Source organism: Bombina bombina, chromosome 1 (assembly GCF_027579735.1).
Source record: "Bombina bombina isolate aBomBom1 chromosome 1, aBomBom1.pri, whole genome shotgun sequence".
NCBI lineage: Eukaryota > Metazoa > Chordata > Amphibia > Anura > Bombinatoridae > Bombina > Bombina bombina.
In genome coordinates this window covers 1,506,586,652-1,506,599,759 of record NC_069499.1, presented here as the reverse complement: position 1 = coordinate 1,506,599,759, position 13,108 = coordinate 1,506,586,652, and the positions used below count along the sequence as shown (strand labels likewise).

Sequence of the window (13,108 nt, the reverse complement as noted above, 5' to 3'; positions counted from 1 at the left end):
CTACTAGAGTCGCCTTGGGATCCCTGGATCTGGACCCGTAGCAAGGAACCTTGAAGTTCTGACGAGAGGCCATCAGATCCATGTCTGGAATGCCCCACAGTTGAGTGATTTGGGCAAAGATTTCCGGATGGAGTTCCCACTCCCCCGGATGCAATGTCTGACGACTCAGAAAATCCGCTTCCCAATTTTCCACTCCTGGGATGTGGATTGCAGACAGGTGGCAGGAGCGAGTCTCCGCCCATTGAATGATTTTGGTCACTTCTTCCATCGCCAGGGAACTCCTTGTTCCCCCCTGATGGTTGATGTACGCAACAGTCGTCATGTTGTCTGATTGAAACCGTATGAACTTGGCCCTCGCTAGCTGAGGCCAAGCCTTGAGAGCATTGAATATCGCTCTCAGTTCCAGAATATTTATCGGTAGAAGAGATTCTTCCCGAGACCAAAGACCCTGAGCTTTCAGGGATCCCCAGACCGCGCCCCAGCCCATCAGACTGGCGTCGGTCGTGACAATGACCCACTCTGGTCTGCGGAAGGTCATCCCTTGTGACAGGTTGTCCAGGGACAGCCACCAACGGAGTGAGTCTCTGGTCCTCTGATTTACTTGTATCTTCGGAGACAAGTCTGTATAGTCCCCATTCCACTGACTGAGCATACACAGTTGTAATGGTCTTAGATGAATGCGCGCAAAAGGAACTATGTCCATTGCCGCTACCATCAAACCTATCACTTCCATGCACTGCGCTATGGAAGGAAGAGGAACGGAATGAAGTATCCGACAAGAGTTTAGAAGTTTTGTTTTTCTGGCCTCTGTCAGAAAAATCCTCATTTCTAAGGAGTCTATTATTGTTCCCAAGAAGGGAACTCTTGTCGACGGAGATAGAGAACTCTTTTCCACGTTCACTTTCCATCCGTGAGATCTGAGAAAGGCCAGGACTATGTCCGTGTGAGCCTTTGCTTGAGGAAGGGACGACGCTTGAATCAGAATGTCGTCCAAGTAAGGTACTACTGCAATGCCCCTTGGTCTTAGCACCGCTAGAAGGGACCCTAGTACCTTTGTGAAAATCCTTGGAGCAGTGGCTAATCCGAAAGGAAGCGCCACGAACTGGTAATGCTTGTCCAGGAATGCGAACCTTAGGAACCGATGATGTTCCTTGTGGATAGGAATATGTAGATACGCATCCTTTAAATCCACCGTGGTCATGAATTGACCTTCCTGGATGGAAGGAAGAATTGTTCGAATGGTTTCCATTTTGAACGATGGAACCTTGAGAAACTTGTTTAAGATCTTGAGATCTAAGATTGGTCTGAACGTTCCCTCTTTTTTGGGAACTATGAACAGATTGGAGTAGAACCCCATCCCTTGTTCTCCTAATGGAACAGGATGAATCACTCCCATTTTTAACAGGTCTTCTACACAATGTAAGAATGCCTGTCTTTTTATGTGGTCTGAAGACAACTGAGACCTGTGGAACCTCCCCCTTGGGGGAAGCCCCTTGAATTCCAGAAGATAACCTTGGGAGACTATTTCTAGTGCCCAAGGATCCAGAACATCTCTTGCCCAAGCCTGAGCGAAGAGAGAGAGTCTGCCCCCCACCAGATCCGGTCCCGGATCGGGGGCCAACATTTCATGCTGTCTTGGTAGCAGTGGCAGGTTTCTTGGCCTGCTTTCCCTTGTTCCAGCCTTGCATTGGTCTCCAAGCTGGCTTGGCTTGAGAAGTATTACCCTCTTGCTTAGAGGACGTAGCACTTTGGGCTGGTCCGTTTCTACGAAAGGGACGAAAATTAGGTTTATTTTTGGCCTTGAAAGACCGATCCTGAGGAAGGGCGTGGCCCTTACCCCCAGTGATATCAGAGATAATCTCTTTCAAGTCAGGGCCAAACAGCGTTTTCCCCTTGAAAGGAATGTTAAGTAGTTTGTTCTTGGAAGACGCATCAGCTGACCAAGATTTCAACCAAAGCGCTCTGCGCGCCACAATAGCAAACCCAGAATTCTTAGCCGCTAACCTAGCCAATTGCAAAGTGGCGTCTAGGGTGAAAGAATTAGCCAATTTGAGAGCACAGATTCTGTCCATAATCTCCTCATAAGGAGGAGAATCACTATCGACCGCCTTTACTAGCTCATCGAACCAGAAACACGCGGCTGTAGTGACAGGGACAATGCATGAAATTGGTTGTAGAAGGTAACCCTGCTGAACAAACATCTTTTTAAGTAAACCTTCTAATTTTTTATCCATAGGATCTTTGAAAGCACAACTATCTTCTATGGGTATAGTGGTGCGTTTGTTTAAAGTGGAAACCGCTCCCTCGACCTTGGGGACTGTCTGCCATAAGTCCTTTCTGGGGTCGACCATAGGAAACAATTTTTTAAATATGGGGGGAGGGACGAAAGGTATACCGGGCCTTTCCCATTCTTTATTTACAATGTCCGCCACCCGCTTGGGTATAGGAAAAGCTTCTGGGAGCCCCGGGACCTCTAGGAACTTGTCCATTTTACATAGTTTCTCTGGGATGATCAAATTCTCACAATCATCCAGAGTGGATAATACCTCCTTAAGCAGAGCGCGGAGATGTTCCAACTTAAATTTAAATGTAATCACATCGGGTTCAGCTTGTTGAGAAATTTTCCCTGAATCTGAAATTTCTCCCTCAGACAAAACCTCCCTGGCCCCATCAGACTGGTATAGGGGCATTTCAGAACCATTATCATCAGCGTAGTCATGCTCTTCAGTATCTAAAACAGAGCAGTCGCGCTTACGCTGATAAGTGGGCATTTTGGCTAAAATGTTTTTGATAGAATTATCCATTACAGCCGTTAATTGTTGCATAGTAAGGAGTATTGGCGCGCTAGATGTACTAGGGGCCTCCTGAGTGGGCAAGACTCGTGTAGACGAAGGAGGGAATGATGCAGTACCATGCTTACTCCCCTCACTTGAGGAATCATCTTGGGCATCATTTTCATTGTCACATAAATCACATTTATCTAAATGAGAGGGAACCCTGGCTTCCCCACATTCAGAACACAGTCTATCTGGTAGTTCAGACATGTTAAACAGGCATAAACTTGATAACAAAGTACAAAAAACGTTTTAAAATAAAACCGTTACTGTCACTTTAAATTTTAAACTGAACACACTTTATTACTGCAATTGCGAAAAAATATGAAGGAATTGTTCAAAATTCACCAAAATTTCACCACAGTGTCTTAAAGCCTTAAAAGTATTGCACACCAAATTTGGAAGCTTTAACCCTTAAAATAACGGAACCGGAGCCGTTTTTAACTTTAACCCCTTTACAGTCCCTGGTATCTGCTTTGCTGAGACCCAACCAAGCCCAAAGGGGAATACGATACCAAATGACGCCTTCAGAAAGTCTTTTCTATGTATCAGAGCTCCTCACACATGCGACTGCATGTCATGCCTCTCAAAAACAAGTGCGCAATACCGGCGCGAAAATGAGGCTCTGCCTATGATTAGGGAAAGCCCCTAAAGAATAAGGTGTCTAAAACAGTGCCTGCCGATATAATTTTACCAAAATACCCAGATTAAATGATTCCTCAAGGCTAAATATGTGTAATATATGAATCGATTTAGCCCAGAAAAAGTCTACAGTCTTAATAAGCCCTTGTGAAGCCCTTATTTACTATCTTAATAAACATGGCTTACCGGATCCCATAGGGAAAATGACAGCTTCCAGCATTACATCGTCTTGTTAGAATGTGTCATACCTCAAGCAGCAAGAGACTGCTCACTGTTCCCCCAACTGAAGTTAATTCCTCTCAACAGTCCTGTGTGGAACAGCCATGGATTTTAGTAACGGTTGCTAAAATCATTTTCCTCATACAAACAGAAATCTTCATCTCTTTTCTGTTTCAGAGTAAATAGTACATACCAGCACTATTTTAAAATAACAAACTCTTGATTGAATAATAAAAACTACAGTTAAACACTAAAAAACTCTAAGCCATCTCCGTGGAGATGTTGCCTGTACAACGGCAAGAGAATGACTGGGGTAGGCGGGGCCTAGGAGGGATCATGTGACCAGCTTTGCTGGGCTCTTTGCCATTTCCTGTTGGGGAAGAGAATATCCCACAAGTAAGGATGACGCCGTGGACCGGACACACCTATGTTGGAGAAAATGTATGCGCTTGGATTCGTGCAGGCAGCACAGCCAATTGCAAGCAGGGGCTGTTAATCTCAGGAAAGTGGCCCCTGCTCACCAATATGCACCCAAACACTCAGGGAAAGTTGCAAGAAGTGGCCACTTCACTGGGTAGCCTGGCACCTACTGACGTGCAGGGGCGCAGCCAATTGCAAGCAGGGGCTGTTAATCTCAGGAAAGTGGCCCCTGCTCTCCAATAGGTGTCCAGGCACCCCAGGAATGTGGCCAATGCTCATCAATAGGCACGTAGGAACCCTCAAAGAAAGTGGCCGCTGCTCGCCAATATGTGCCCAGGCACTTTGGAAAAGTGGCCCCTGCTCACCAATAGGCACCCAAACACTCTAGGAATATGGGCCCAGCTTGTCAATATGTGCCCAGACACTACAGGAATGTGGCCCCTGCTCACCTATAGGTGCCCAGGTACCCTGAGAAAGTGGCTCCTGCTTGCCAATAAGTGCCTAGGCACCCCAGCAAAGTGGTTCTTGCTCACCAATAGCCGCCTAGGTACCCTCAAGAAAATTGGCCCCTGCTCACCAATATGCACCCAAACACTCTGGAAAAGTAGCAACTTTCCCATGTTTACCAATCAGCTGATTATTTCGCCTGTGCTATTTCAGATATCCACAAATTGTGGCCTGTTAGGGAGGCCTGGGGACAGGTTTGAAAACCAGTGATATATATTCTACCACTTGCATAAGTTTATTTATTCTACAATAAATTCTTTGTAACATCTCTGCGCTTATACATATTATGATTTGTTTTAACCCCTTCCCATGCCGTCCTAACTGGGCTGGGTTTTAGCGCGTGCTGGAGGGCATGCCTAACTTTATAGACACTCCCCCCCGACCCGATCCCATCATTGAAATTGCGCGATTGTTCATGCTTTCAATCTTTACTTATTTGTTTACATTGGAACTTTGTTCTGATGTAGACAAAGAAGACCTGGTGGGAAAGGGTTAAACATCTGTAGATTTGTTATTTGTTTGGTGTGTGTATATTATATATATATATATATATATATATATATATATATATATATATATATATATATATATATATATATATAAATATATATATATATATATATATATATATATATATATATATATATATATATATATATATAGCAAAAAGCTTTTGCTTAGGCAAGTATTTATTTTAGCTTAAATAGTTTTGCACATTTATTTCAGTTTTCAATGCTCTTTGCCTAGGAAATAGGGGCTCAGGCAACCTGGGAAAGTGGTTCCTTGCTCACTAAAAACCACTCCTGCATTCCTTGAAAGTGGCACTGCTCACCAATAGCTAGCCATCTAGGAACCCTTAAGGAAAGGGACCCCTGCTCACCAACATGCACCCAGGTACCACAGGAATGTGGAACATGCTCATCAATAGGCACCCAGCCACCCCAGGAAATGGCCCCTGCTTGCTAATAGACGGTGGGTGACAGTAACCCTTGCTCACCAACAGACTTCAGGAAAGTGGCCCTGCTCACCAAAAAGCAATTAGGTACCCCAGGAAAGTGGCCCCTGCTTGCCAATTGGTGAACAGGAACTTGAGGAAAGTGGCCCAAGCTCAACAATAAGCGCCTAAGCACCCCAGGAAAGTGACCACTGCTCACTAATAACTGCCTAGGAATCCACAAGAAAAGTGGCCCCTGCTCACAATACATGCCCAGGCACCCCAGTAAAGTGACCCCTGCTTGCCAAAAGATGCTCAAGTACTCCTAGAAAGTGGCCCCTACTCATCAAAAGAAGGCCAGGTACCCCAGGAAAGTGACCACAGGTTGCAGATACAAGCTCCAGACCTATAACTGTGGCTTGATTCTCCAGCCCTTGACTATTACTTACTAAGCCCTTATTCCCTAGAATTAAAAAACAAAAAAAAACCATGCAATGTCCATTTAATGAAGAGAGAGATACATTTACTTTTTTAGTTATTTATTCAAGGAACATAAAGTGCAAAAAGAAAATGCTCTGTGTTAGAGCATTTTATTATTGTGAGATTACATGTATGTGTCATTCTCCTTAAATTGACATGAAACCTTAAATTTTTCTCTCATGATTCAGATGGAGAATTTTAAACATTTTTCCAATTTGCTTCTATTATCTAATTGCTTCATTCTCTTGGTATCCTTTGAAGAAAAAGCAGCAATGCACTACTGGGAGCTAGACGAACACCAGATGAGCCAGTAACATGGAGGTATATATATGCAGCCTCCAATCATCTGCTCTGGACCCTACCTAGGTATCCTTTTCAACAAAGGATACCAAGAAAACTAAACAAATTAGATAAAATAATTCAATTAGAAAGTTGTTTAAAATTGCATGTTTTATATGAATTATGAAAACAAAATTTTGGGTTTCATGTCCCTTTAACAAAAAAGTTAAAGTGAAGGTAAACTTTGGTGAATGAAAGCCCGTTTTTTTTTAAAAATACTATTAAAAACAGGGGCACTTTCATTCATCAAAGTTTACAAAGCAGCCGTTTTGATTACCTTTTTTTCTTTTCACAGACAGAGGAGTTTACCCCTCCTGGAAATCCTCTCTTCACACCTCAGCAATGATCCGGCTTCCTCCAATCACAGCATGGCCCCAGGCAATAACCACCATGGGGGGAAAGCTGTGATTGGAGGAAGCAGGATTAGTCATTGCTGACGTGTAAAGAGAGGATTTCCAGAAGGGGTAAACTGCTGTAGCTGTGAAAAGAAAAAAAGGTAAGTTTTTATTCAAAACGGCTGATTTGTAAACATTGATGAATGAAAGTGCCCCTGTTTTTAATAGTATTTTTAAAAAACGGGCTCTCATTCACCAAAGTTTACCTTCACTTTAAAGGGCCACTGTAAGTAAATATTTTCTTTGCCTGTTACTAACTATCCCAAATACGCTTTTTATCAATAGCATTTCATTAACATATCTCTACCGTATATCAGAAATCTTGTCTGCAAATTTAATTGTTTTCCAAACCCACTCCGTGGGTATCCTTTGCTCTGTACCAATCCGTTTACAATACCTAGGTTTCAAAATGGCGCTTTAAACACAAAGTTATTGGTTTAAGTATTTTGAACACGCAGTGCTGAAAATAGTGGGCACGATAACGTTACATCATCGGCGAATAAAAGATATAACTTTTAGAACGTTATGAAACTTCGTTTTGGAGAAAATATAGGTCAGTAGGTTTTAATTAATGTTTATTATCTTTAATATGTTAGTTGTTTAGCTTAAAAATTATAACAGAAAGTAATCCTTTAACTCCAAGCAGACGTGCACTACAGAGATCTAGCGAAGTACATCTGCTGAGCTAATGTGTGTGTGTGTGTAGCAACCAAACAGCAGCTAAGCTCCCACTAGTGCATTGCTGCTCTTGAGCATACCTAGATATGCTATTCAACAAAGGATACTAAAGGAACAAAGGAAGTTTGAAAGCAGAAGTGAATTGAAAAGTTTGCTAAAATCACACGCTTTGTGAACCATGAGAGTTTAATTTTAATATTTATGTCTTATTGAACCCAGAAGTATCACAATGAAACTAATTCAAACAGTTCAGTCCCCTGTCACTATGGAGCAAAATACGAGCTCTGTTCAAAACTTCACTACTAAATTAGGGTAATTTTATTTCCCGAGGCACAGAGACAACTTGTCGTACATATACAAAATATATACAAGGTTATATTGTGTGACAGGGAATAAGTAACACAAAAGAGAAGTTACAAAATCAGTTTTAAACAGATATTTTACCAATACAGATTAACAGTTTAACACTTTAGAGCCAAAGTTGTAAATGTCAAACTGTTTGAGAGTTGCTGATATGGCAGAAAAAGATGAATTTGTTGGTTCTCTTCCTGCATCAAAAGTAGCCAGTTGTAAAAATCCATTTAGGTCTTATTAAAATAAAAAAAAATAAGTCCAGTTTGCTAAAACAGTTCCAGAACTTCTATGGAATATTGTCCACGGTCTTGTTTATTGTTTAATTTCTGCAGCTCAGTTAAACTTCCTTCAATATTGTTCAGCTCTGAATAAAACTTCACCTTTTATTGGGAAAAGAGAGAGAGAAATCAATTACTTCAATAACAATAATAAAAAGAATATACATATTAAAGAAATACTAACCTAATGATATATATTTAATGGGACATTGTAAGTATTATCAACGGCTTCTAGCGAAAAATAAAAACCACTATAATTTTACTGTTCAATGTAGAATTGGAGAATCCCTGATTGGAAATACTATAAATGGTTTAAATACAAAATGTGACCCCACTGTAAACACATTAACAAATCTAACGCTCATTCTCACTCCACAGAAAGATCGACAGCAACTGGAGGGGTGTGCATTACACCTACTATTATTTCCCTCAAAGACCCAGAAATATCTCATAGGTGTCGTATGGAAGCATTAGATTAATTCTCATCATACATAGCATCCAATTCCCATAATCCAGGGTGCTCTCCAGAAATGTTGCCCTATCAGCAACAACAGTAAAGCATTGACACTGGGCTAAATTTAAAGGGACACTAAACCCAAAATGTTTCTTTCATGATTGAGGTAGGGAATACAATTTTAAACAACATCCCAATTTACTTCTATTATCTGGTTTGCTTTATTCTTTAACCCCTTAAGGACCAGCGACGTACCCTGTATGTCACTGGCCTTTTTTTGGGACTTGATTGTTTTATAGCGCGGTCTTGCCACCAGCGTTGAGACTGCTCTATTCCACAAAGCCTGCTGGAGGGAGGGTATTAATAGCATCTTCTTGTAGACTTGTGCTATTATGTCCTGAAAAAACCCTTAACGACCAGTGACATACATGGTACATAGTGGTCATTAAGGGGTTAAATATACTTTGTCGCAAAAAAAATAGCAATGCATATGGGTGAGCCAATCACACGAGGCATCTACGTGCAGCCACCAATCAGAAGCTCCTGAGCCTATCTAGATATGCTTTGCAGCAAAAGATATCAAGAGACTGGAGCAAATTAAATAGAAGTAAATTAGAAAGTTAAATAAAATTGCATGCTTTTTCTAAATCATGAAAGAGAAAAAATTGGGTTTCATGTCCCTTTAATGCTAGTACCCTTCACTGCAGATTACAGACCCTAATACGTCCTTCAGGCACAACACAGTTGCAAGTTGTTCCCCACTAGCATAGGTCTAACTCAAAATAGTATCCATCTTACTGCTATACTAGTTTGTGTGTGTGGTGAGTGGATACCAGTCACATGTCATGAATAGATTTGTATCTTAATGCCTAGCTAGTGATTATCCCTGGGCAATACGTTCTAGTTGGACATTCCATAACAAGTGAACTGAATGCATTTTAATGTCAGACTCTCTACAACCAGCAACCTATATTTAAGCAATGTGTTTTAATCTATGGCTGTTATATTTGATGTGAGGGGTTAACATAACACATATTCACACAGTTTTGTCTCATATACTAACCTGACTTCTCACAAACTTCTGAAGACTACGCAGCAACTTTTTAGCTTCAGGCAGCATCACCACAACTGTAAAATGTGCATCCAACAGCAAGCTCATCCAGTCCATGATCTGCAAACAGTACATTGGAGGTGAGGGATACAGGAGACGGATTAAACTAATTAACTACACAATCTAAAGAATCATGTTAGGCTTAGTGTGCTATCTGAATCCAAATATCTACATCTCCACTTAAATGGACATGAAACACCCTGTACTGAATGTTCTGTAGCCTTTAAATAAACATGCCAGACAGGTGTGAAATCCTTCTGAACACACTGCAGCAATTGTTTAATGGCCGAACATCTCCCCACACAAGAATTTTGTGGAATCACCAATCTGGGTCTTTTTGTTAGCAAAGCTTGCATTGTTGTGCAATATTATATCTTATCACCTCAGCGGAGGCCGACTTGCAGACTGATACACTCAGTGGTCACTTTATTAGGTACACATTTCTAAGGCAGGATAGAACCACCTGTATTTCCAGAACAACGTGAATTCTTTAAGGCAGAGCTTGACAAATCCAGGAGCCAGGGAGCCACTGGCTCCTAGAATTTTACTGCTGGCACCTAACTTTTTGGGTGATTCTCCAAATATCTATATTTAAATACCAGTGTATGGCTTTTATAAGTATTCTTGGCTCCGAAATATTCTTACTGGCTCCTAAAATTTCAACAGGTTTGTCGACCATTGCTTTAAGGCATGGATTCAATATGGTGCTGGAAATTTTACTTAGAGATTCTAGCATCATGTAGTTGCTGTTGATTTTTCAGCTGTTCCACCACATTCCAAAGGTTCGCTAATGCATTGTGATCAGGTGACTTTGGACATACTTCATTATCCTGCTGGAAGTAGCCAATAGAAAATGGGTAGAATTTAACCATAAAGGAATGCATGAGTTAATCAGCAATACTCAGGTAGGCTTTGGCATTTGGTAACAAAGAAAAAGAAAATTTATGCTTGCCTGTATTTCTTTGACACGATGAGTCCACGGATCATCTTAATTACTAATGGGATATTCACCTCCTGGTCAGCGGGAAGCGGCAAAGAGCACCTCAGCAGAGCTGTTAAATAGCTCCTCCCTTCACTCCCACTCCAGTCATTCGACCGAAGTTAGGAAGAGAAAGGAAAAGCCAAGGTGCAGAGGTGTCTGAAGTTTACAATAACCCACAACCTGTCTATAAGAACAGGGCGGGCCGTGGACTCATGGTGTCAAAAAAGAAATACATTTATCAGGTAAGCATAAGTTTTCTTTTCTTTTTTAAGACACGATGAGTCCACGGATCGTCTTAATTATTAATGGGATTCAATACCCAAGCTAGAGTACACAGATGATACGGGAGGGACAAGACAGGGAACCTAAACGGAAGGCACCACTGCTTGAAGAACCTATCTCCCAAAAACGGCCTCAGCCGAGGCCAAAGTGTCAAACTTGCAAAACTTTGAAAAAGTATGAAGAGAGGACCAAGTTGCAGTCTTCAAAAATTAAGCTTCTGTGGAACAGTTTTTAAACGCCCGTGAGGAAACAGGTCTCATGGAATGAGCCGTAACTCTCACTGGAGGCTGCCGTCCAGCAGTCTCATATGCAAAACGTAAGATACTCTCCAGCCAAAAAGAAAGAGAAGTAGCCATAGCTTTCTGTCCCTTGCGTTTTCCTGAGAAAACCACAAACAAATAAGAAGACTGAAGACAGTCCTTAGTCGCCTGCAGGTAAAACTTGAAAGCATGGACCACGTCCAAATTGAGCAGAAGTCTTTCCTTCTGAGAAAAAGGATTAGGGCACAAGAAAAAACAACAATCTCCTGATTAATGTTCCAATCAGAAACAACCTTAGGAAGAAATCCTAATGTAGTACGTAAAACTACCTTATCTGAATAAAAATAAGATAAGGAGACATACTGTAATGCCGAGAGCTCTGACACTCTCCGAGCAGAAGCAATAGCAACAAGAAATAAAACTTTCCAAGTTAACAACTTAATATCTAAAGGAAAGAATAGGCTCAAACGGAGCCCCTTGAAGAACTCTAAAAAACTAAATTCAGACGCCACGGATGAGTAACTGCTTTGAAGACAGGCCTGATCCTGACCAAGGCCTGAAAAAACAATTGTACATCTGGGACATCTACCAGACGTTTGTGTAACAAAATAGAGAAAGAGTTTTTACCCTTTAGGGAACCTGACGATAAACCTTCCTCCAAACCCTCTTGGAGAAAATACAAAATTCTAGGAATCCTATCTACTCCATGAGTAGCCCATGGAATCACACCAATAGAAATATTTACGCCATATCTTATGATAAATTTGTCTAGTGACAGGCTTACAAGCCTGAATCATGGTCACAATGAACGAGTCAGAAAAACCCTGCTTGGATAATATTAAGTGTTCAATCTCCAAGCAGTCAGATTCAGATAAACCAGATTTGGGTCCTCCTCAACGGAAGTCTCCAAGGTGGCAGAGATGACATGTCCACCAGATCTGTATACCAAATCCTACGAGGCGAAGTCGGTGCTATGAGGATCACCGAAGCCCTCTCCTGTTTGATTCGAGCAATGACCAGAGGAAGAAAAGCAAACAGAGGAAAAAGCTGGAGAACACTTCCGGATGGAGTTCTCCTCTGGATGAAAGGCCTGCCTGCTCAGGAAATCTGCCTCCCAGATGTTCCACCCCTGGTATGTGGATTGCAGACAGGCAACAAGAATAGGCCTCCGCCCATTGAATTATTTTGGATACCTCTGTCATCGCTAAGGAACTCCTCGTTCCTCCCTGATGATTGATGTAAGCTACTGACGTCATTTTGATCGACTGGAACCTGATAAACTGGACCAAGGCTAACTGAGGTCAGGCCAGAAGAACATTGTAGATCGCTCTCAGCTCCAGAAGAAGAGGAAGAACAGACTCTGGCTGAGTCCAAACTCCCTAAGCCCTTAGGGAGCCCCAGACTGCTCCCCACAGGCTGGCGTCTGTTATCCCAATCACCCAAGATGGTCTGCGAAAGCAGGTTCCCTGGGAGAGATGATCCAGAGATAACCACCTTTGAAGAGAATCTTTTGTCTCCTGCTCCAGTAGTATTTGAGGAGACAAATCTGTATAATCTCTGATCCATTGCTCAACTGCAGAGGTCTGAGATGGAACCAAGCAAACGGTATGAGGTCCATTGCCGCCACTATCAGCCCGATTACCTCCATGCACTAAGCCACTGAAGGTCGAGAAATGGACTGAAAGACTAGACAAGTATCGATTGTCAGAAAAATCTTCATTGATATGAAATTTATTAGGTTTCCCAGAAAGTTACCCTTGTGCATGGAACTAAGGAACTCTTTTCCAAATTTACCTTCCACACGTGAAATCGCGGAAAGGATAACACCATGTCCGTGTGAAATCTTGCTTGCTGTAAGGAAGGCGCATGGACTAGGATGTCGTCCAGATAGGGTGCCACTGCAATGTCCCATAACCGAAGCACCGCCAACAGCGATCCC

At 42.0% G+C, this 13,108-nt stretch overlaps 1 protein-coding gene across 2 annotated transcripts in view; it reads right to left on the bottom strand.

Moving 5' to 3' along the window:
• Positions 1 to 6,078: 6,078 nt before the first annotated feature.
• Positions 6,079 to 13,108, bottom strand: part of NOL11 (nucleolar protein 11) — a 113,827-nt gene continuing 106,797 nt past the window's right edge. For both annotated transcript variants that reach the window (XM_053707944.1, XM_053707952.1), the window contains exons 17-18: positions 9,598 to 9,705; positions 6,079 to 8,182 (exon numbers count right to left, since the gene is read on the bottom strand). In XM_053707944.1, the coding sequence (XP_053563919.1) occupies positions 8,069 to 8,182; positions 9,598 to 9,705 (222 nt within the window). In that variant the 3' untranslated portion in view covers positions 6,079 to 8,068. The remainder of the gene's footprint in view (positions 8,183 to 9,597; positions 9,706 to 13,108) is intronic.